This window comes from Netta rufina (assembly GCF_964035555.1).
Source record: "Netta rufina genome assembly, chromosome: 2".
In the NCBI taxonomy this organism is placed as follows: Eukaryota; Metazoa; Chordata; class Aves; order Anseriformes; family Anatidae; genus Netta; species Netta rufina.
The window spans coordinates 46,669,347-46,693,555 of NC_140124.1; the positions used below are offsets into that span (position 1 = coordinate 46,669,347).

Genomic DNA, 24,209 nt, shown 5'->3' on the forward strand with positions numbered 1-24,209 from the left:
GGGGCAGCAGCTCGCTTCAGCTGGGGAACAAAAAAAAAATAATAAATAAATTGCATAACGAGGCGCTTTCTGTGCAAACTGCTTCCTGACAAATATTGACCGAGGCGGCGCGGGGCGCGTTTCCGCCGACGTGCGCGGCCCCCCCACGGCCCGGGCCGGCTTTATTTGAATCTCTGCAGCTGCTGGCGTGAGGAATGTGGGTTTGGATTTGCAGAGCCACGAACGCGAGCTAAAACTCATTAAAACCGCGGGGCGACCGGAGCAGGGGGGCGCCGTCCTCCCTCGCCCCCGGCGCTGCTGAGGGACGCGGACCCCGCGGCCGCCCCTTCCACCCTCCGGCAGTAAGTTCGCTCCCCGCCGGGAACTCGGCTCCTTCCTCCCCGCCCCCGGATCGGGGGTGTCTCCGCCACACCTCAACGCCCCCCACACCCCTTAAACCCCCCTCGAAGCGCCCCAAACCCCCTCAGGCCCTGCCCCTCCGGAGCACTCCCCCCCCCTCCCTCACACCACCGCCTCCCGCCTACTGCCGCTCTCCGTCTCCCTCCGCCCCGGGAGCCGGGCACTATTTCTCCTCCCCTGCCCTGTGCGCCGGGCGCCTGTGGAATGCTGCGCGCGGGGCCCGGCCGCGGCGGCAGGATACGCGGCGCTGCCTATAAGAGCCTCGGTGCGAGCGCCGCCATTTTAAGCCTCTCGCTCGGCCGGGCGCTGGGAGCGGCAGCGGCGTGAGGGGGGCGAGGGCACTCGGCAGCGCCGCCGCCCCGTACGGTCGCCACCCGGCGTTGGGCAGCGAGAAAGAGAAGAAGAAGGAGACGAGGAGAAAAAAAAAACAAACAACAAAAAACACGGCCCCGACCGGGATCGCCCGGGCAGCAGCGCTGTCGCCTCGCCGCCACGTTAGTGCCTCTCGGTGCGGCGGGACCGCGGGGCGAGCTCCGTGAGGGCTCCCTGAGGGCTCCCTGAGGCAGCCGCTGCCTCCCCCGGGAGCTGGGCCCGGAGCTGGGCCGGGGGCAGGCCGGGGGCCCCCGGCTCGGGAGGCCCGGACAGCTGCGCCTCGCAGGGGGGCGGCAGCTGCGGCTCCCCCGGGGGGCTGTGGGGGGGAGCGGTGGGGGTGGGGGGTGTTGGTGGAGAGCGTAATTAAACTAATCACGGCGGCCGCAATCAGCGGGAGGCAGCTCATCTCTCGCCTTGCGGGGTTTCGGTCTTACTCGGGGCCGGGTGGGGAGCGCGGCGGCGCCGAGAGGCAGCGCCCGGAGCTGCGAGAGGCGGCCTGGGGATCGCCTCCTGCCGGGAAAAGCCGTGATTTTATTTATTTTTTATTTTTTTTAGGGGGGCACAGGCAACTTGGCGCTGCTCCCGGTGCTGTGGGGTGCTCGGTGCGTGAGGCAGGGAGCTCCAGGTGAGCTGCTGCCACAAACAGCGTGCTTCAGCCCTCTCTGGTGCAGGTTGCTTGGAAAAAATCTGCTAAAATCCTACATCGTTCCTTAGCTAAAAAGTTGCTGTAGGGTGTCAAGCAGTTTCTGTTTGGATCTCTCTTCCCAGAAGAGATTTATTTTTTTTGGGGGGAAAAAAGGGACAGACTTTAAAGGTATTACGGGCAACTTGTGACTTTAGAGGAATAGCAGTGTTGATCTTTGTAATCAGCTACTTCTTCTTGATCTCTTTCTCATGGAGCAGCCATTGTTCTGACACTGTATATTCCAGACATCTGTGGTCCTCCCATCCCCCAAAGTATGCAAGTGGTGAATGGAAAGAGGCTGGGCTGGTATGCTGAGGTCGATGGAAGGAAATCAAGGAGGGGTTTTAGTAAAACAGGATCTTTGTGTGCTGAGAGCACAGCCGAGGCAGACTAGAAAACTACCTGAAAGTGTCACTGTTTCTTTGATCTTAAGTTCAGGCATGCTGGAAAGCAACTTAGCAGCTAGGATTGTGCTCCTGAATGACAAAAAGGTACTGCTGCGAAGCTTTAAAACTGCACAAAAGGCAAAACTCACGGGCATCCATCGGGTGAAGTTGTAATTTGAATTTCAGTAATTGACGATCCATGGACCTAATGTTAAACTTGCACTTATTTAATAAAAGGTGCTGACAGCTGCAAACAATCTGGCTACTGTGTCTACTGCTAATGGCTGGTACTGTTGAAAGTGAGGCTACTGAACTGTTAAAAGAAGGCTTAAATCTCTCTAAAATTGTCATTGTATGTAATGCTTTATTGAGTGTCTGTTTGGAGATACAAACAGACGTAATTTTTGTGGCAATTGGCTCAGGTATTTGTTTAGGTATATATTGATATGCATGGGAATGATCACGTTACTCTGTTTGGCTGCTCCTCTTAAGATTGCAGGGAATAAATGTGTAAAAACATCCTGATAGAAAAGCAAACCATAAAAGTTTCTAAAAGCAAGGATTTCATGTAAAGTAAAGCTTGTTTGCAAAAGTCAGGCTGTTCTTCAAATGCAATGTTGTGTTGCATCCTCGGTAAAGCAGGCTTCCTCTGCTTGCCAAAGCAATAAATAGGCTGGGCTTCTTGCCTGATATGTAGTCTATGAACACCAGCATTTTGCTATGACTACACGGTGTGTCAATAACCGGCTTATCAAATCTCAGGCCTGAAACTTGGTTGCCCTTCAGATAGATATAAGGCTTTCTTTGTAAGGTGGAGGTTAGCTTTTGTGTTTTTTTTTTTTTCTTTTTTTGGTGGCTTAACATCAACAGAAGCTCTTGCTTAACTCCTCGGAACACAATACTTCAAAGAGTAAACTCAGATGTAAAGAAAAATCAGTGCTGGTGGCCTTCTGGGCTAACTTCGGGGTCTTGTGAGGGGCAGAGAGGGGAGGTAGCAAGGATGGGACAGGAAAGAGTGATTGTAAGCCTCCGTCTGGTGAACTGAAGTGTGACTGTGCTGTCTGAAACTTGTGGATGGAGATGTTCCTGCAGAACACTGTGCGGTAGGCAGACTAGTGTGTAAATACGGCAGTAATCAAAATCGCTCATGTTAATTCATAGTTAAAGCTGGTAACGCAGGGATTGTGGTGCCTTGTGGCAGCAAAACTCGTTCTGTAGCTCTGGTAGACTGCATACCACGGCAGGAAAATCAGGACTGACCTTACTTATCTCAAACATCGTGCTTCATGGGGCCTGATAAGGCTGTGAGAAACTATGCAGGCAGCTGGGGCTTGTGCATAGGTCTCAGCATGTCTGCAAGTCCCGCGGCTCCTGCCTCGCTGGGTGGCTGCAGCAGCTCCAGCTGGGAAGTGGCACCATGCTCATTTTTCAGAATTCGGCAGGCTGCCTGGCAGTAAGTGGTGTTCCCTTGTCTCTTTAGGCGAAATGACTGTCTTGGGGAGAGATGGGCAGGGCGGTGTTGCTGGCTGGCTTTCTGGGTAGGCACGGGAAGGGTTGTTTTGGGGGTGCTTGGATGCTCTGTGGTACACGAGCTGAGTTGGTTAGACTTGGCAGCGTGAGTAGCTTAAGTGGTTGATTTTAATATCCATCTCTGGCACTTGATTTCAAGGCATAATATCTTGTGATTTGGGTTTCACAAAAAAAAAAAAAAAAGGGTGGTGTGTGTCAAGTCAGTGTTGTGTAGCCTATCTCCTTTTCTTGGTGGTGGGGGGGTGGTAGCAGCCAGAAGCTTTTTTCACTGACTGATAACCAAGTGTGAGGAAGAGAGTTTGGGGAAACTGCATGCAGGGAGCTCTGCCTGCGTGAACACCAAACCGATAGCGTGAGCAGATGAAACTCAGCTGTGGCTCGTGCCTGCTTGTGAATCTGTTCACTCTGATTTGGTGTGGAAGCAAATGCTGTTATCATCTGGGGCAGGTGGGGGTGTGGATGCTGTACACAACCCTCACTGCAGGACAGCTCCTGTGTTCCCCGTTGCTTTAGGGGACAATATATATGACTAGATGAGTATCAGTATTACAGAAGTGAAATATTTGCATTGCTATTTGATACTATATCAGCTCTGGAGCCTTATTTAAGGAATAAATTTTCCCCTTAAAGGTTGAAAGAGTTAATCTAGTATTCTAGGTTGCTGCTGTTAAAAGGTAGCGTGAGCTACTGGAACTTACTGCAGCTGACAAATGCACAGTGTGCAGTTTGGGTATGTTTGCTGGAATGAGCATTTCTAGGCAGACTTTCTGTGTGTGCTAAACCGATCTGTGTAAATTGGCAAAGTTTGCCAACTCTGCAGCAAATGTAGCAAGTCGTCCTGTATTGTCCTGGCAACTATTCAGGTGCCCTCCAGTGGCCAGAACTCCTAACATCCTTAAAGGTGCTGATAAACGCTGCTGCACTGTCAGTTTGCCTTAATTAAAAGTGAGCTGGAGAAACATCAGTGTCAGGCTTCATTAGCAAGTTTGTTGCCTAAGCTGTACTTCTTGGAGCAGCAGCAGCGTGTCTCCGTGTAAATACGTGTTTGTTCCGACAGACAAGCGGAGGCACCCAGGACGTGTGCTTTCAGATTCATCAGTATTTCATTAGTGTCAGTGCAATTATGACTAATCGCTCTGGTTTCTGAAATCAGAGATTAATGTTTAACAGCCATATTTGGGGCTGGCTACACAGTTGCAGCCTAAAAAAAAAAAAAAGGAGATCCTTTGCTAAATTGTCACTGTATTAGTGTGGAAACGGAAGCTTTAAATTCTACACAAACAGCAGGGAAAGATATTTCTGTAATAGATACTTCTGTAATACAGTGGCTGCCAGTCCTGTTCGTGATGTATGCTGCCACAAGTGACTGCAGAATGATTATATCTGTCTTTTGGATGCTCAGAACTGAGAACTGGGCAGGAAGCTTGAGGCCTGGCGGTGGTTTGTAACTGGACTTTCTTACAGTGTGTTATAAGAACACAGATAACCTAAATCTGGTGTATTTGTCTCTCTGTGGTTGTGGTGGCAGCTTTTTAGTCCTACCTAGCCACATATAAGAAGAGTGATGCTTGGCCCAGGCTGCTGCTGTCTCCATTAAAGACCACTTAATTGGTAAAAGTGGGGGCACGTGGACCAAAAGCTCATTAGGTTAGGGCTGCTTGCAGACTCTGCCTTAGGCAAAATTGCTAGCTCATCCCTAACACAGCAAGGCAGGAGCATGCACAGTGCGGGCCCCTGTGTCCCTCAAATTTGAAGTGGTGACTTTAAGAGCACTTCTATAACCACTGCATAATGCTTTGCCCAGCTGTGAAAGTATTCCAGCACAATAAATGCTGCAGGAAGGAAGGCCCTAATCAGAACAGCTTGCTGGTGACCAAAAGATCTCAGTCGCTTGCTGCACAGAAGTGACTTAGTAACTGCTTTGAGGCTACATGCATGAATTTGTGCTGCTTAGTTGATCTAAACAGTGAAGACAGAGTAATTGGGTTGCTAATCTTGTTAGGAACTTGCATTAAGTTCATAAACCCGAATCTGTCATACCAGTCCTTTAATACTAGGCTGTGAACTGCTGTCGAATGGTTGGTGGGCACATTTTGTGGGGAGGGATGGTTTTTTTCTTTGCTAAAGCTGGATGTGTAACACCTGATGAGTAGTTGAAGCAGTTTCTTCCATCTTACTGTAAATCTTAAGATGATCATCAGCTCCCCTTTGGACAGAGAAGGATGCGCAGGTACTTGGAGCCAATTTTGACCATTGTATTAAATTATAGATTTTTCTAGTGTTGCTGTACTTGCCAGTGAAATGCTCTAAGCCATTACTTTCCAACATGAACTGATAATTTCTCTGAACTATCAGCTCGAGCATAGCTGCTGCTTGTGTCTCTCAGAGACAACCAGTGATTTTTACGGAGTACAAACAAATTGAAGTGCACAAAGTGTAGCTTCAAGAAAATCACTTTGGCACCTGAATTTGCAGGTCTTATTAGAAGCTGCCAGTTCATGTGCCTGTAACTTTGAACGTAATCGCTTAGGTTGACAGACTCCTTGCAGCAACTCGGTGCTTCTGTAGGTAAGGGGAAGAAAAATGCTGTGGATACTAATGCTGTAGCTTCCCTGAAGTGATAAAATTCAGTGCAATGAGCATTCACATACTACAGGAGTAATATACTCAAGTAGTAGAGACTGAAAAGGTGCAGGTCTGCAGTGTCAGTCATGGGGCTGGACATAGTATACACTCCTAGGCTCTGACCAGCACCAGACAAAATTTTGTAGAGTATCACTGATGGTTATAAATTCTGCTGAGATAGCTGCTGAGTGCCTTTTGAGCTCTCTGGGTGTCCTATCAACAGGTAACTTTGGCTAAAATTCCCATAAAATGTCTGTCTTAAAGGTATTGGAGCACCTCTATATGATTTGTCATCTTTATTCGTGTGGCTTCCTAGCAGCATGTGAAGCTTCAGAGCTCCAGATCTGTGCCCAGATGAGCTGCGTGGGCTTTGTAACTTACCTGTGGAGCTCGGTCTGAATTTTGATCTGTGAAAAACAGAGCCTGGAGCCATCATCTGGGTGTTTCCTGGCTGACCAGTGGCTCTCACTGGTCAGACTGGTGTGAAGTGTTCCTTTGCTGCAACTTGTAATGGGCTGTATTTAACCTTAGCACCTGGGAAGGCCCTGACTCGTTGAGCAAGCTGTTAGGGTCTAAATGCTGTGCTAGCTGCCCAAGTCCTGTTGTACAGTGAAATTCACTTCCTGAAGCTGAGAGGTGGCTGACTTGGCACTGGAAGCTCACCAAGTCCATTTCTGATACATTTCAGTACCTGAACTTCCAGTCAGGGGTTAAAGGTGCTCTTCAGTGATAGACTGAAACTAACTCTGTCCTTTCTGGGTGGTGTTGTGTGGCTGGGAGGAGCAAAAAAAAAAACACACCTGTATGCTTGAAATGTAAGGTGCTGACACAGGTCCTCACTTGACAAGCTGGGTGAGATGTGACTTTTCACTAGCTTGCTGTCCCTTTTGCAGGGGAAAGGTAAAGCAGGTGACACCTTACAGTGTCAGATCACTGCACAGCCCTGATCCTGCTGCACTGGGAAGCTCTGGTGGCCCCTTTCCTGTGCTGCTGTCACGTGCGCTTAAGGCTGCATGGGCTCAAAGATAAGCCTCTAACTTTCTGTCCCTGTAATCTGAGCCTTTCCCTCACTTCTCTTTGGAGGAGTAAATCCTCTTTCAGCACAGCTTATAACCCAGTTCAGAAGTCTAGCCCAGGCAACTGGGTGCCTGCACTTCAGTTTCATTAAGCAGCTGTAATCAACTTCTGTAGAAGTCTAGCAAGAACAGAAATATTTGTATGCTGTGTGCTTTAGGTAACGAGCGTGTGAATAGAAACTCTGCTCTGTGCTCTTAATTGGCCTCAGATTGCTGAGGTGACTGAAAATAGGCCAGCATAACACTACTTGGTGATGTGGCACCAACTGAACTCTTGTAGGAGTTAGTGTGTGGAGGCTGATCTTCCTTGTTGGAAGGGGTTTTTAGATAAGCTAAGGCAGAAGGCAAGGGCTAGAAACACAGGAAAAATGATGCAGTAGTAAACTGGGGTGCTCGAAGGGGGAAAAATGGAAATGAAGCAGCAAAAACAGTGGTTGAAAGCAGAGGTAACTCCTAGTGAGCATGGACAGATCTGTGTATGCTGTCAGAAACCCCTCTACCAACTCCAGAGCTGTGGCTGTTTGAGCCAGTTTGCCTCTTTCAGCGTGTATTAAGGTTATTGAAAGCTTGGAAGTTGCAACCTGTTAACCTCTGAGAGAGGTCAGCAAAACAAATACCGTTCAGGTTTCTTAATTTCCTAATGCTTGACTGAAGCAATGGATCTTAAAGAACAATTTTGTATATTCTGTGTTAGGAGTCAGGCTCATCATGATCTGATCAGCTGCGAGGCATTGCCTGCCTTTCTGCAGGCACTTCCCGAATGTATTGGCTGGAAGCATTCCAGCTGCAATAAATTTGGCCTGGTTGCATTTACATCAAGTACTGAGCCGATCGCTGGCCTGAGGTATTGCTTAGTGGTTGGAGGGAACTGTGTTGAGCAAATGTTGCTTGAGGAAGTGACCAGAGTGGTGCTGTCATGAGCCAAAGTTCGTGAGTTTGTTCCCTTGTGAGCTGGATGTCAGGGTGGGTACGTGCTGTGGAAGGCAGGCTGAGTTTCCTGTCGCTGTTGGTAGCTCCTAGCTTTTAATACATGCTCTGAAGTAGTTCATGTTGCTACACCTTGGCACAGCACTTAAAAATAGTAATGCTGCTGTAACTCACGCTGTGGTACTGAAGGCTGCAGAGGAGTGTTTCTGCCATCCAAACTGGAAGAAGATAGAAGTGTTTTAGAGCTGTGAAAACACATGGTGTCTTCTTCTTTAGAGCTGTGAAAATGCAGGGTGTTTTCCCTTGGCTGTAAGGTTTGACTTTTTTTTGTTGCATATTGTGCAAGTTGCTTCTGTTTACTTGGGAGATCTTCAAATGACCCTGACAAGATACTTTCACCCTGTATTAAAGACCAGCTGCGGTGAAAGTTGAAGGAAGCCTTATATTAATGTGAAAAACATGAAGTTTTATATCCTGACTCCTGGTGTGGATAATAAGGGAATCTGTAACTCGACTGTTTTAAACTCAGCCTCCCAAAATATCAAAGTTGTCTGTTGCTTGGTTTAGAGCTGTACACAATCAGGTTTAAACAGTTATTTGAGAGCCAGCTTTTCAGTGAGGTTCAGAGTAGTTCTTGTCTATCCAGGCCCTTAAACTGCTGGTATGAGGAGAGACTTGAATCCGGAATTAAAAATTAAAATTTACTCCTGTTGCATGACAAATTTAACACTAATCAAGGCCCAGCAATGCTTGGTTATTACAAACCTCAAAATCTCTGCTTGCTGCATACAGCTACTATGAAGACAGTTCCATGTAGAGTTGTCAACGTGCGTGAGGACTGCAAATGGCACTACTCCACACAACTTGGGACTGCTGCTACGTACTTGTTTTGTGCATGTGGAACGTATTTATCGAGAGCTGTTGTATTTAACCTTGTATGGCTCTGTGCAAGAATTCAATGTTTTTTAAAAAATGCAAATCTTTAATGTGAAACTCAACAGTGTTCTGTTCCTGCTTTCAAATAAAGTATCTTCTGTTTATCAAATGTAAAATGTAAACCCACCTGTCATTCCAACAACTAGCTTCTGCAATCCCTTAAAACAGATGGAAAAAAAACCCCTGTACTTCCAGAATTTCTTAGTGATTTCACAGAATTTATCAGTCTTACAGAAACATCTGACACATGAAGGGTCTTTAAAATTACCTACAAAGCACAATACCCCAGAGCTCAGTAGAAGCCCGATAAAAATCTTCCAAATTAAGTTATTTGGAATATCTGGAATAACAGCTCTCCAGTGGCAGAATTTCTTTAACTTTCAAAGATAAGTTTCCTAGATTGGGACCTTCAAGACAACTGTCTATTTAAAGTTCCTAAGATGTCCCCTTTCTTACTACAAAACTATAATCAGCTATGTTGAAAGTTGAATGCCAATGTCTGGCATGACCACTCACTACAAGTGCCATTCCTGTCTTCAGCTGTGAATATCTAAATCAGTTCTTTTAGCTTTTAGGTCACCTGTAACTCCTCACTCCTTCCCTTCCTCTGAAGCTGCAGCTGCTAAAGTTGAGTTGTCAAAATTTGTTTTCAGGTAGAATAAGGGTGCTTTTTCTCCTTCTCTTTGAAGGAAGAAAAACAAGCTTCAACCTCCTTAGGCTTCCTGTTAATCAGTTCAGTGCTATTATCAATTAATATTGAGGTGTGTGTCTCAGTTGGATCATGTCTTCATAAGACTAAAATAGAAATAGGCCTGCCTGCTGCTGGATCGTTCATAGCTGGGGCATGGACTGCACCAAAGGTTGCTTAAGGAGGCAAGGCTGACCGTGTGTCCAAAAGAGCTTTGTACCACAAAAGCTGCTGTTTTCTACTGCATTGGTGTTAACCTTGGTTAGAGGACTCTCCCACCTTATCAGGCTTTCTTCTCTAGTAAACAAAGAACCACTTCTAAGGCAAGATCAAAGGATTATTTTTATTATCATTTAAAAATCCTTAATTGAATGTATTCCCCACATTTCCACTTGAAAACTAAGGTTAATTAGGATAGCTTCTGCTGCACTGAGTTCTTACAGTATTTCTGTTCTTGGGTCATGGAAACGAGTGCTTGAGTTGTGTTACTGGGTCTGGAGCTTGTGTTAACATGGCAAAGAGGTGCATGAAACAAGCCTAGTTGCCTGTCACTTTTTTTGTGTGTGTAGTTGAGGTGGAATTAGAACAGGTGAAAGGAACAGTGGGCCTGCTTTTCCTTCTGATTAAAAAAAAATACAAATAAAAATTGGAAGGGGGGGGGGGGGGAAGAAGTATTTTCATACTTAATCTGGTGTAAGAGGCAGATTATAAAATCAGACCCAAAGGAGGCTTCCAGAAAAGGCACTGTGATGATCAGGGCTATTAATGGCTGTAATTTCATTACAAGGTCTGCTTGTTCTAAGTAAAAAAACCTTAGCGACGTTCAGCACTGATGGCTCATTTAGAGAGGCAGCTCCTTAGCCTGTCCTCGATGAGACAGTGTTTTTGTAGAAACACGGTCAGTAGGCACATTTCCTTTTAAACAGATCACGGTGACTTCCTTACTCGTATTAGGCTTTCCAAAATGCTGCTTTCAAATACAGGATTTCTGGAAGACTTACAAACTTTGGTGTTTGACTCAACTTACAAAGTGGGATAACTGCTCATTAGCTCTGTCGGGTGTAAGCTGAGTCAATCTTTAAGTTTTCTACCTTTAGAGAAAGTGGAAGCATTTAATACAAGCCGCAAATACAAGCTGCTCTGTTTTGTAAGCTAACAAATTTGGCTTAGCTGTCAGTGAAAATGAGTTCATATCGGATAAACTGAAGCAAAGGTGCAAGCGTGTTGCCTTGATGCAGCGGGCAGGTAGATGTTGGGCTGCTCTCACTATACGTACGAGAGCAGAAGTGAACAACTCACTGTGCCATGCATCCTAACTGAGTTTCTCACATCATTTCTAGGTCTCACTGAGGCTGCTCGGGACTAGCGCTCCCACTTGAGAAGTGCTCGGGGCTTGCTCACCGCCTTGGCATGAGCCTGACTTCTTGGAAATCAAAAGTTAATACTGAAGTTTTTGTTCATCATAAAAATACCTCTCATCTGTTGTTCCTTTGAAAACCAGGGAGTTTGAATTACTCTTCCATAGTAACATGAATTTAGCTCATAAGCTTGTTCTGCTCGCAAAACTTTGAGTTTTTAAAAGATTTCACATGCTAAGGTGTGAGTACTGGTACACGCTGCGGCCCAGTGCAGTGTTTTGCATTGCGCTTTGTAGGAGAAATTTAGTGTGTGTGTGTGTAAGTCGTTAAAATCTAGAGCTGGTTGTGCTTCCTAAACAAGTGGATGTTGTCGTGGGGAGGTTTGTAAGAAGTTAACGGGCCTCTGACTCCTGGCAGCACATCCATAGGGACTTGTGCATGCCGTGCTGCCTACCAGGATTCAGACCTGAATCCTGAGCACTGGCTAGTCTTTGAAAGTAGCGAGGGCTGTGGAAACTTGCTGAGGTGCTAACATTTCTATTTATTTATTTATTTAATAAATATACGCGGAGTCCTTTCTCTTCCTGATGGTTCAGATCTGCATTTCTGACCTTGGCAGCGTAATGTCACCGGTTGTATGTCCTCCAGGAAGCCTGAGCAGGAGCTGGATTTAAAGGAGCTACCGTGCGCTTCATGTGTGCGTTCTGCAAGCTGTCCTCTGTTGCTGTCCTTGTCAGGTACTACCTGTAGCAGCCTCCCCGGTGATACACGCTGGGAGAAGTCCTGACTGGACTCCGTTTTACCCCCTTGTAAAAAGAGAACAGGGTGGGAAGCAAAATAAGGGAAAATGTTCAGTTAGGGAAACCCTGAAAGCAAGCTGAACGTGCGCGTTTTCCCAGGCTACCTTTATTCTGCGGCAATTTTTAACATTAAGTCCAATTTTACATCTAAATCCGAAATGCTCACTGGAGCTGCTGGGGGTTTTATGGCTGTGTGAAATGCAGAGTGGGAAGTTAGAAACTGTAGGTGTGGCTAGCAGGCTGGTCTAAGGTCAGCGTTTCAAAGTCAGGCTGTATCTGGCTGCTACTGCAGTTTTGGACACGTCACTCTGTGTTTTCCCTGCTTCAGCTGTAGTTTAGAGTATTGTTGTGGTGCGGAGGCTGGTGTGCTCTGTTGGATTGTACCAAATGTTACAGCTCTTCCGATTTCTTCAGGCTGTTGAAACAAGCACTGCAGGGTGCAGTTGCTGTAAGCGAGCTGCCTTCCTTTGTGCGGAATTTAACAGCGGAAAGAAAGGATGCAAAAAAAAAAAAAAGCATCATCAGGGCTCTCGGCTGGTTCATCCACCGGTGTGTTAACTCCTCAAGTAACCTGCTGATCATTTTTTATTAGCAGTGTACCACCAGGAAGAGGCAAGAGAGGTTACAATAAAACTAGATCTTCTTTTGTGCTAAGCATGTTGTAATTGAGTACAGCAGCTAGATCTTTTCCACAGTTTCATATTGGAAATGTTGCATCTGATTTAGGGTGAGATCTAGGGGGGTGGAGGCAAAGACACTGATTTTACCTTCAATGCTATTCTGCGTCTTTTTGTTTGGAAGGCATTCGTGGGGCTGACAAAGTAATGCATGAGGCCTCCGAGGGGCTGTCAAGATCACTTGTGCTAACTTAGCCCATCAGGAGAATTTGTGTATTAATGGTCCATGTGTTAATTTTTCTTTCACCTTGCCACTGCTACTCCCAAAGTCCTAACAGCACTTGGGAAGAATTGCTCTGCAGTGTTCAAGGTGCTGGAAAAAACAGTGGTGGTGGTGTCAAGCTCGTCAGACTGAGCTGGGCAGTCCCCTCCAGGCTGTGCAGGGTTTTAGGAGCCACTTCAGGAGGGCTGTGAGCATTCCCAGCTACATAGCTGCACACTTGCTATGTGTTGTGTTATATCTTAAATCAGCTCAGTGTGGCGTATCTGCTGCAAATGCAGATCTGCTGTCTGGTTTAGAACGGCCAGGAAAGGGATGCTGCCAGAAATTGTGGCAGTCCAAAGTCAGGACAGACAGCACTGGCGTTTGTGGAGCAAAATAAAGAGTTTGCTGCTGGGGGTGTCCTGCAGCCGGCTCGAGAGACTTGCCTGACCTATTCAGTGAGATTCCAAAAACTGCAGGCCTGTCTTCTATTTAATTATGGTTTTCTGAAAGCTGCTCCTGAAGGAAACTCTTAAACTGGTAGGTCTGTCTTCACACAATGCAGCGCCGAACGGACTTTGTTCTCCTGACACAGTGCGGCAGACCTGTCCCTCAAAGAGATGAGTGGCTTGCCTTTACTTCATTGTCTAGGAATGTTTTGATCAGCATAGCTGTAACACCTAATGCACACTGAAAGCTGAATGCTGGTGGTTTTGCTCCCTGCACTAGTTACCACTGCAAGTGTTGGCTGGCTCCCAGACCAGGCTGTCACCAGCACTGTGTTTGTGCTGGAAAAAAAAAAAAAAAAGAAAAAAAAAGAAAAAATGGTGTCAAACTGCGGGGAAGCAAATGAAATAAATAAAAGTACGACAGCTTTGACTGACCCATGTGAAGCTGCGGCCTTGAGTTTCTCTTTCTGGGCTACAAATTCATGTTACAAGTACTTCTGTGCTGTTTGGTGATATTAAATGGAGGTGCATACTGAGGATTTTGATAGGGTGTTTGATCATAGTTCAGCCTCCTGCCCCCAATTATCTTGGCTCTCTGAAAAAAAAAACACACACAAAAAAACAGAGTTTGGTGACTTTGTGTGTGCAACTAAAGGAGAGTACTTGTTTTTAAGGCTGGTTCAATTTTCAGTTTAACTTCATGAAAGAGAATTTTGTATAGCGAGAAACCTTTCTTCTCATGGTATAGGAAAGTAGTGAAGAAGGATGTTCAATTATAGATCTTGAGATGGTCTTTATAACACTGAAATAATAGTATCTTGTCTTAAATGGTTGTTTAGTTTTCCCAGATGAAATCCTTATTGTAGCCCTGTGTCCAGCAGTTTTGCTTGTATCTTAAGGGTGGTTGTCTTAGAGGGGAGTGAGCAATTCTGACATTTAGCTCTCGCCTCTGCAGCATGTCCAAGCTAGGTAATTTAATGTTTGGACTTTGTCTTACACAAGGATAGAGAAGTAAAAAATGGCTCTATCATGGTCGTTTCTCAATTCTTTTTCTCCCGTGGCTTTAAGAAGGGAATATATCTTACATATAGTCTGCCAGAAAAAGCCTGTGTGATATATCTCATTCTTTTGTGTCTCCGTCCATGGGGGGTTACTAATTAGCACTGAATATACTCACTTAGCAGTGAAATGGCAAGATGTGCTAAGCCTTAGCTTGCAGTTCTGCTGCTCTAATATGAAATCCTGTCTGCCTAGCTCTGATTAGTGTCTAATAAGTTCTTACCTTGCTCTTTTCTAGGGTCTCTGAAAGGTAGCAGGAAAGAGTTCTGGGAGCACAGCAAGGAACATGGCAACCCAAGGTATGAAATATATCACACTTAATTTTTTATTAGATCCTGGCAGTTCTAATAAAGAACAGCTAAACTGGCTCCTTACTTCCCTTTTTAACTTTTTAAAGTCACCTGAATAGAATAATGAATGCCGTACTGCAGTAATTAATACCTTACCTGTGGAACTTAAACCTGCAAACAAGTTTGTCGTCCTAAGCATTTTGGTCACTTAAGTGTGGTGAAGTACCTAATCATACTGTGTGGAAAGGGAGCCTTTAAGCAGTAGGCTGAGACAATGACAATAGCAGTGATTGCAGTGCCTGCAAGTCAGGCTTACAGATGTCTGCGTTGGTTTGACAGAATGCCTCAGCTTAAAATTGCCATCTTACTTGTTGTGCTATGCTCAGCTGGGCTGAGGTAGGCTGTTTTAACAGTTTATTTTCATGTAAAATCCATATCATTTCTTGAAGGACTAATACATCCTGGAGTAATTCAACCAAACTTAATTGTTCACCAATGATTTCTTACAGCTGACTTGATGGAGTTGGATATGGCAATGGAGCCAGACAGGAAAGCAGCAGTCAGTCACTGGCAGCAACAATCATATCTGGACTCTGGTATCCATTCCGGTGCCACAACAACTGCTCCCTCTTTGAGTGGCAAAGGAAATCCTGAAGAGGAAGATGTGGACACAACACAAGTCCTGTACGAGTGGGAACAGGGGTTCTCTCAGTCCTTTACCCAGGAGCAAGTTGCTGGTAAGGCCTTCTCTATTACGCTGATTTGTTTAGACATGCAGCTTAACAATACAGAAACCTAAGTACTGAATCATTGCTGATACAGAAGAATAGCTTTTTATTCCTAGTTTAAGGCAAACACCTTGTTTTTCAGATATTGATGGCCAGTATGCAATGACTAGAGCCCAGAGAGTGCGTGCTGCTATGTTCCCTGAAACACTGGATGAAGGAATGCAAATCCCATCCACACAATTTGATGCTGCTCATCCAACTAATGTGCAGCGTTTGGCTGAGCCGTCCCAGATGTTAAAGCATGCTGTTGTTAATTTGATAAACTACCAGGATGATGCTGAACTCGCAACTCGTGCAATCCCAGAACTGACCAAACTGTTGAATGATGAGGACCAGGTAAGTATTTTCTTAACCTCAGTATACCTTGTCTATGGGGCTTCTTCAGCAACCTTAAACTGAAAGCTTTCTTCCAATACTCCTGTAGGTGGTGGTGAACAAGGCTGCCGTTATGGTTCATCAGTTATCCAAAAAGGAAGCGTCTCGCCATGCTATTATGAGGTCTCCTCAAATGGTATCTGCTATCGTACGTACCATGCAGAATACAAATGACGTGGAAACAGCCCGTTGTACTGCAGGTACACTACACAACCTCTCGCATCACCGTGAAGGCTTGTTGGCGATCTTCAAATCGGGAGGCATCCCTGCTTTGGTTAAAATGCTTGGGTATGTGGACTGCTGAGGCCGTACTTGTGTTTTTTTTAGTTGCTGATGGTAGGTGCTGCTACTCATGATTTTTTTTTCTCCCTTTTGTAGGTCTCCAGTGGACTCTGTGCTGTTCTACGCCATTACAACTCTTCACAATCTCCTGTTACATCAGGAAGGAGCCAAAATGGCTGTCCGTCTCGCTGGTGGGCTGCAGAAAATGGTTGCCTTGCTCAACAAGACAAACGTTAAATTCTTGGCCATCACAACAGACTGCCTTCAGATTTTAGCCTATGGCAATCAAGAAAGTAAGGTAAGTGCCTCTGCCCTCAAAGCCCATCTAATGAGCGAGCTTGCTAAAAATGGCTGTAAAGTTCCTGTGTGACGAACTGTGCACAGGAATGCCACCAACCATGCTCCTTGTTCTGAATCCCGTGTCAGGATAAGGATTTTGTCAGTTGCTGAGCAGTTTGCCAGTCAGTCCTGGCCTTGAAAGAAGTGCAAGATGATATTTTGTGGAAATGTAGTCATGTTCACGGAGAGACTGCAAAACGTAGACCTACCTGACCAGCAGATACAGTTTTTTAGAGAGTTGCAACATAAAATTTATATAAGCCAGCAAGAATTACAACTGACTTGCATGCTCAGGAAGTGACACTAAGTGCTGAATTTTCGCTCTTTCAGCTGATTATTCTGGCAAGTGGTGGACCCCAGGCTCTAGTAAACATAATGAGGACCTATACTTACGAGAAACTATTGTGGACCACAAGTAGGGTGCTGAAGGTGTTGTCAGTCTGCTCCAGCAACAAACCTGCTATTGTTGAGGCTGGTAAGTACATTCCTTGTCCTCTCAATTAAATATATATATAGATAGATAGATAGATACTTATGTACTGTACTTCAGAATCAGTACGTTCCACTTGAGAGCAGAAGCATCAGAAACTGAACATGATTGGTCCTTCAATTTATAACTTTTTTGGAGGCCTTAAGTAACTCTGCTGTGTAGTTAGCTACGTGCCGTTGTTGATGAGATGAGCGTTGTCAGAATTGTCCCCTTAGAACATGCATTCATTTTAAATGTCTTCAGTGTCACAAAGAAAATAATAGTTTTTTATGTGTGTAGTGAAGCACTAGGGCCTAGACATATTAGGATACTAATGCCAAAAAAGATCTAGAAGCTTATGAAATATGCACACAGATTTAATGGAAAATAAAGACTGTACTGTTCACAGGATGAGCACCTGAGTAATGGTGTCAAACATGTACCATCTTCTAGGTGGGATGCAGGCTCTGGGACTCCACCTTACAGATCCAAGCCAGCGTCTTGTCCAGAACTGTCTCTGGACTCTGAGAAATCTGTCAGATGCTGCAACCAAGCAGGTAAGTGGGCCTTCTAAGGGATCAGGATCAAAAGCGGAAGAGGAGAGAGACTAAATTTTCCTTTCCTGTTTTTATTTTTTGCAGGAGGGAATGGAAGGCCTTCTAGGAACTCTTGTTCAGCTTTTAGGATCAGATGACATTAATGTTGTGACTTGTGCTGCTGGCATCCTTTCTAACCTTACTTGCAACAATTACAAGAACAAGATGATGGTGTGCCAGGTTGGTGGCATTGAGGCTCTTGTGCGCACAGTTCTTCGGGCTGGAGACAGGGAAGACATCACAGAACCCGCGATTTGTGCGCTCCGTCACCTCACCAGCAGACACCAAGAGGCTGAGATGGCTCAGAATGCCGTACGTCTCCATTACGGACTCCCAGTGGTGGTTAAACTGTTGCACCCGCCCTCACACTGGCCTTTGATCAAGGTAAATGATGGTTAGCAGCTTTTGGTGCTGAAAAGAGGTGCCTTTTTGAGGTAACCTTAACTGTGAAAAATACTTTGTTTCCAAGGTGTTGGAGAATGTAACTTACTGATGGGACCTCAGCTTCAGTTGAGCAACTTCGAGTTGCCTCTTAGACCTCCGTTTGGGACCATGGGGTTTAAAACAGACACCATGCTAACTGCAAGCACACCCTCACGCTCTTTTATTCCCCACTCCCTTTCCAAACTGCAGGCTACTGTTGGTTTGATCCGCAATCTTGCGCTCTGTCCTGCAAACCATGCCCCGCTGCGCGAACAAGGTGCTATTCCAAGGCTAGTTCAGTTGCTGGTTAGAGCACATCAGGACACCCAGCGACGTACTTCCATGGGCGGAACACAGCAGCAGTTTGTGGTAAGCGGCCGCAGTAACTAAAGTTATTTAAATAGCTGTTGCCTTAGCATTTGCTTTGGTTTGTATTATTCTCTTGGCATACTGATGATTCTGCCTTGGCAGACCTGAAGTATTTCTTTTTTTTAAAAAAAGAAAAAAAAATGGCTAGGGGGGAAGCCTCAAACCTTGGTTCTTATTTTAGTAAGGACCTCTTGAGCATTTGATGGCGTATGCTATAGATTATAGAAATTGTGGTTTTGCCTACTCTGGCAAGGGGAGTAGTTCTCTTCTAGGAAGCCAGAAGTGGCTCATCCTTGTTGTAACTATGGGTTTCAGCATGCTATCACAGCTGAACATGTGCTTAGAGCTGAGAACTTGTACAGGCTTAGAAGTGCATAGAGCTGGCAACTTGTACAAGCTCCGTGCTTGCTATGTTTTCAGCTACCAGGTCAGTGTGGCAAGACCAGTCCTGGCACCATCCCCATTAAACGCAGTAACAGAGGGGAAGTTGCCTTAGCGTGGGCAAATGGAAGCAATATGTACTAGCCCAGGAGTAGAGTTAATACTTGCCGAGGCAAGACAGGGCCTCTTCATTACTGATTTCCACTGTTTCAAACTGAAACTGCTGAGCTAATTGAGCTTGGGAAATAAAAAACAGTGTTGTCAGACATTGAGTTTATAATGAACTAAAATAAAAATGAGAACACTGGGAGGAGTTCCACTGAAATGCTTTGCTTACTGGATGTAGTTGGATAAACTAGGTCAACTCTTAGCAGGGATGTTAAAATTTGAAGGCCAGCAGTAGATGGTGGGTATGAGCCTTGGTGGGGGAAGGATGTGTTTGCAGGGGACAGTTGGGTTGGTTTCTTAACAGTGATCAGTTTTTTGACTGTTGTTTTAGAAGATAGCACTCAAGATCTCAACTTTAAAAAAAAAAATGTGTTTTCTTCTTGTCCTGACTAGGAGGGTGTGCGCATGGAGGAAATTGTTGAGGGCTGCACTGGAGCCCTGCATATTCTTGCACGTGATGTTCATAATCGAATCGTAATCAGGGGTCTAAATACCATTCCACTATTTGTGCAGGTAAGCAGGAGATCAAGAAAATGCTATAGTACGTGCTAGAAAAACAGCTCTTACGTTGCCTTGGTAGAACTGCTGAGTCAAACTGTGCTAAGGTGCAAGCAGAGGAGTTAAAGAAACCCTTGTGTTTTGGTTACAGCTGTTGTACTCTCCCATTGAGAATATTCAGAGAGTAGCTGCAGGTGTGCTTTGTGAACTTGCTCAAGACAAGGAAGCAGCTGAAGCAATTGAAGCTGAAGGTGCCACTGCCCCTTTAACAGAACTGCTTCATTCTAGGAATGAGGGTGTTGGTAAGTGAACATAAAAATAGGCTTCGTGCTTTGTTAGAAAAACTGCTGGAAGACTCGACCTCTACTAAAATCCCTCTTTCTTTTAATAGCAACATATGCAGCTGCAGTGCTGTTCAGAATGTCTGAGGACAAACCACAAGACTACAAGAAGCGACTTTCAGTGGAGTTGACAAGTTCCCTGTTCCGGACTGAGCCAATGGCTTGGAACGAGGTGAGTCGGGTCTTTTTGTTTGTGCTGCCTCGGGGAGACTTCACTTCCAAGTGTAGATGCCATCGGTGGTACAGGTTCATCTTTATAGATGGCTGTAGCTTCTCTACTCTCCGCATGTTCAGGTTCAGTGAAGCTGTGCTCGCAGCTCTCCAGAAAATGATGCAAGCTTTAAGTGTGTACTGTTGTTCTGGGACAGAACTTGACATGTAAATAGGTGAGACTTTATGTGTGAGCAGGAGGTCTTGGGAATCCTTTGCATAGAGGAAGAAACCTTTCTAGAACTAGAGTTCCTTAAGTCCCTAGGCCTGTTTGAACAGAATGAAGGGCAAGCAGCCTTAGAGTTGCTGCTCTTTTGCCTTCTTTGCAGATAGGAAAAGTCTGCTCTCTGGTACTGATAAAGTTGGTAATTTTCATTTTGCTTAGTGTGTAGAACTTTGTAGGTCTGTGTGCTGTTTCTAATTTCAAAGGACAGCTCTGCAGTAATCTCTATGAATTTCAAGAGATTTTTGCAGATTGTCCAAACCTGACTAGTGCTGCAGGCAAATACTGAGGTGTAAGTGATATGATAGAAGCATAAACATAACTTGTATCCTGTGAGAACTCTATCTGGCAAACCATGTAGGACTGAGAAGTTTGGGGTGGGCATGCAGCTTGTGTTCTCCTTAGAACAGAGCTCTCAGACTTCACAGTGTCTGCAAGCTAACTATCATGTGCTGCTTTTTCATGCTTACGGGGATGTACAGTGAAATGAGACTGAAAACTGGGTGGATGGGGCAGAGGGAAGGTTTCACTAAGTCTCAGTCTTCCCTCAGCTTCTTAAGGTTTGGGACTTCAGCTTCACTTCTTAAATAAAGAACACTAGTTTTGTAGAATTTCAGTGATTAATCTTCTGTTTTCCTAAAATCTGTATCCATCTAACATAGTACTGTGAGAAAACCAAGCTAAAATGGACTCTCTTTGAAATGGAAGTTGTGTAATTACGCTACAGACACGCAGTTCTGTAACTCAGCAAACTGGGGGAGGTTCACTGAGAACTAAAACACTATTGCTGGCTCAGGAACCTCCAACCAGCCAACTTGAAGCAGTTGGTTCCTAGACCTGCCCCATCTTGTTCCCAAAAAGAAGCCTCTTTCCAGTGAGCTATGGTTTCAGTGCCTCAATGTGGCTGTTAGCTACTGGATGCAGATTTTGGGGTAAAAATGCATTTTGTATTCATAAAAGTACTACGTTGCAGTGCACACTGCAGCAAAATTACTGAAAAAGGACTGGGGGCAAACTTTAAAACTTCTTAAACTTAGAACTACTAATGCTGGCCCGAAGACCTGACATTAAAACTCTTTTGTAACTTTTTGTGCACATCTAGACGGCGGATCTTGGACTGGATATTGGTGCCCAGGGAGAGCCTCTTGGATACCGCCCAGACGGTATGTCTGTTCCCTTGCCCTTGACTAAGCTTAAGTTGGATGAAGTCAAGTCGTAGACATTAAAGGAGAGCTGCAAATGAGTGAAGAGTGAATTACTCTTCGTCGAGATATCACAAACTGACAGCCAGATGGGGAGCTGCCAGTTCAAACAACCAGTTTCTGCAGCGCCACAGGCTGCACTGAAATGGGAGCCATATGAGTGTGCAGAACTGGTGTCACTTGTCTGAGTCTTGTGAGAGAATCTCCCACTGAGCTGTTGTTTCCAGAAAGCTTTTAAATCCTTTACAAATGGACTTGACAATTCCAGAAGTGCAGTTTTTCTTTAAAACAAATGCTGGTATTGAATGTATTAGTCTGTAAGTGGCTGTAGACTCAAACTCAAGCCTATCCCTAAGGATTCTAAGCTATTTTTGACTTTCAGAAGAAAGTCTACAGTCTTGGAGCCTGGTTTTGCTTCAGTATTGTTGAGTTTTAGTACTGTTGATTGTGCAGACTAATGGCTTGGCTGGAATCTGCTCGTGCTTCTGACTGCAGTGTGCTTTGTCTGCAGAATCACACTGGAAGGCTGTTTCAAATGATGGAATAGCCATTAAGGGCAGGCAACAGATCGTTTGAACTTGGCTGAACTAGAGAAAAATTAGACGGCTACCAAGATCTTCTCACACACTGATACTTGCAGCTTCTGATGCGTCTAACATCTGTTAACATTATGCTCTTTTTCCCTCTGCCACCTTTAACTTTCTTAGATCCTAGCTACCGTTCTTTCCACTCTGGCGGATACGGTCAGGATGCCTTGGGTATGGACCCTATGATGGAACATGAAATGGGTGGCCACCACCCTGGTGCTGACTACCCAGTTGATGGTCTGCCAGATCTTGGCCATGCCCAGGACCTTATGGATGGGCTGCCTCCAGGTGACAGTAATCAGTTGGCCTGGTTCGATACTGACCTGTAAATCATCCTTTAGGTAAGAAGCTCCAACGTTGAATTTAAAAACAAAACAAAAAAGAGGAAATCAGATTACCGGACTGAGGACTTGGTTGGCAGGGAGGGAATGGCTTGAATGGGTCCCAGTGTGCCAGAATCCTCAATAAATGCTCTGGAAACACACCATCAGTACACTCCAAACTGACTTCTGCCGTGAAGTGTGGAAGTAATTAACTGTAATGTCTTGTGCACCAGCTTCATGCAGTCTTAGTATGTTAAAACAGCCCCTTACTGAGGAATGCTGACACTTTTTTTTTTTCTCTCTTTGCAGCTGTATCATCTGAATGAACTTGCATTGATTGGCCTGTAGAGTTGCTGAGAGGGCTCGAGGGGTGGGCTAGTATCTCAGAAAGTGCCTGACACACTAACCAAGCTGAGTTTCCTATGGGAACAATTGAAGTAAACTTTTTGTTCTGGTCCTTTTTGGTCGAGGAGTAATAATACAAATGGATTTTGGGAGTGATTCAAGAAACGAGGAATGCACACGAATGAATTGCAAGATGGAATTTATCAAACCCTAGCCTTGCTTGTTAAAAATTTATTATTTTTTTTAAATCTCTGTAATGGTACTGACCTTGCTTGCTTTGAAAGTAGCCTTTCTTTTCGCAGTAATTGTTGTTAGTTTTTTTTTTTTCTAAGTCTCTCGTAGTATTAAGTTATAGTGAATATGCTACAGCAGTTTCTAATTTTTAAGGATTGAGTAAAGGTGTAGAACACTAATTCATAATCGCTCTAACTGTATTCTGAATAAAGTGTAACATTGTGTAGCCTTTTTGTATAAAAAACTAGACAAATAGAAATGGTCCAATTAGTTTCCTTTTTAATATGCTTAAAATAAGCAGGTGGATCTATTTCATGTTTTTGATCAAAAACTTTATCTGGGATATGTCTGGGTAGGGGCCAGTAAGAACTGTTTATTTGGAACCTTGTATTGGACAGTTTACCAGTTGCCTTTTATCCCAAAGTTATTGTAGCCTGCTGTGATACAGATGCTTCATGAGAAAAATGCAGTTATAAAATGGTTCAAAATTAAAGTAAACTTTTAATTCACTCTGTGTCAAGTTATTTCAGATTGTTAAACTATGTTTGTGTGTTTACAATTTTCTGAAAATTGACCTCACATTGCACAACAACTTCACTACTTCAGAGGAGGAAACTGAGAACCACTCCCCGCTCCATCCCGCTAAGCTTAGTCCCTGAGCGCTGTCGTAGCAGCAGAGGCTTCCTGCTGCCACTTCGCTGAAGCAGGTTCCCCAGCACTGAGCCAGGTCTAGCCAGATGTGAGGCAGCTACAGCTCGTGCCTGGCCTACAAGCCACGTGCTGACTTCTGGACTTCAACAAGTCCATTAAAAAGCAAGCCATAAGGCATCGTACTGCAGCTCTCTCAGTACTGCAGCAGCGTGCTGTCAGTACAACCAGATGAAGGCCCTTTACTTACAACTTGACAGCTGCTCCAGTAGCTTAAACTCATTTTCAGGTGTCTTCAGGTTTCAGTTCCTGTGAGATGCGACCTGCATGTGACTCGCTTTCTCTCGTGGCAGCGTCTGTGCAGCTGGAAGCAGGGAAAGTGGGCCTTGAACTGCTGGTGGCTTCACAGGCAGCACGTGTCTGCACCCTGCACCAGCCCCTGCCCAGAGCAAGCACTCCCAGGCAGTTCTGCTTCAGCGCAGCAGTTTCCCAGCAGAAAATCACAACGGGTCTAAGTTGTAAGGGATCGCAGCTCATGTTAGGATGCCCAGATGATGAGAGCTGAACCGAACTACACAACAGGCTGCCTCACATTGCTTACAGAGCACCAGCACTGTGACTACACAGATGTCTCCTAGAGTCACCCAGCGTCACCTCTCAGCCACACCTGCACTAGAAGACTATTATTAGAAAATATTTTACCCAACGCGTTCAGTAATTTTTTTCCTATTTCTAGCAACCCCAGCTCTAATTTCCAGCTCTGAAAAAAGTAACAGTGATATGAAAGGTTACGCAAGAAAACAATCCCAGTAAGCAGTGCAAGGTGAGGTCAGTCTGTTTACCTAGGGCTGTTCGTGCCTCACCATCTGGAGACCGGGGCTGTCCGAGGGCAGGCTGCTCGCAGCAGCTCGCAGGTAACTGCTGCGCAGGTGGGGCAGTCACAAAGAGT

General features: G+C 45.2%; 1 protein-coding gene across 5 annotated transcripts; it reads left to right on the plus strand.

The window, feature by feature from the left end:
- Positions 1–271: 271 nt before the first annotated feature.
- On the plus strand, positions 272–23,121 carry CTNNB1 (catenin beta 1). Of its 5 annotated transcripts, none has more exons than XM_084282679.1 (17): positions 686–907; positions 1,327–1,396; positions 14,408–14,468; positions 14,969–15,196; positions 15,330–15,583; positions 15,672–15,910; positions 16,001–16,202; positions 16,574–16,718; positions 17,166–17,269; positions 17,354–17,692; positions 17,942–18,100; positions 19,043–19,162; positions 19,299–19,449; positions 19,539–19,660; positions 21,024–21,084; positions 21,831–22,051; positions 22,343–23,121. In XM_084282679.1, exons 3-16 carry the CDS (start codon positions 14,456–14,458, stop codon positions 22,037–22,039), a joined length of 2,346 nt encoding a protein of 781 aa, XP_084138805.1. In that variant the 5' UTR covers positions 686–907; positions 1,327–1,396; positions 14,408–14,455; the 3' UTR covers positions 22,040–22,051; positions 22,343–23,121. The 5 variants fall into 5 exon arrangements, with proteins under 5 accessions (XP_084138806.1, XP_084138805.1, XP_084138804.1 ...); XM_084282678.1 differs by having other exon boundaries at positions 686–893; XM_084282680.1 differs by lacking the exons at positions 686–907; positions 1,327–1,396 and adding an exon at positions 272–341.
- The last annotated feature ends 1,088 nt before the right edge of the window (positions 23,122–24,209 follow it).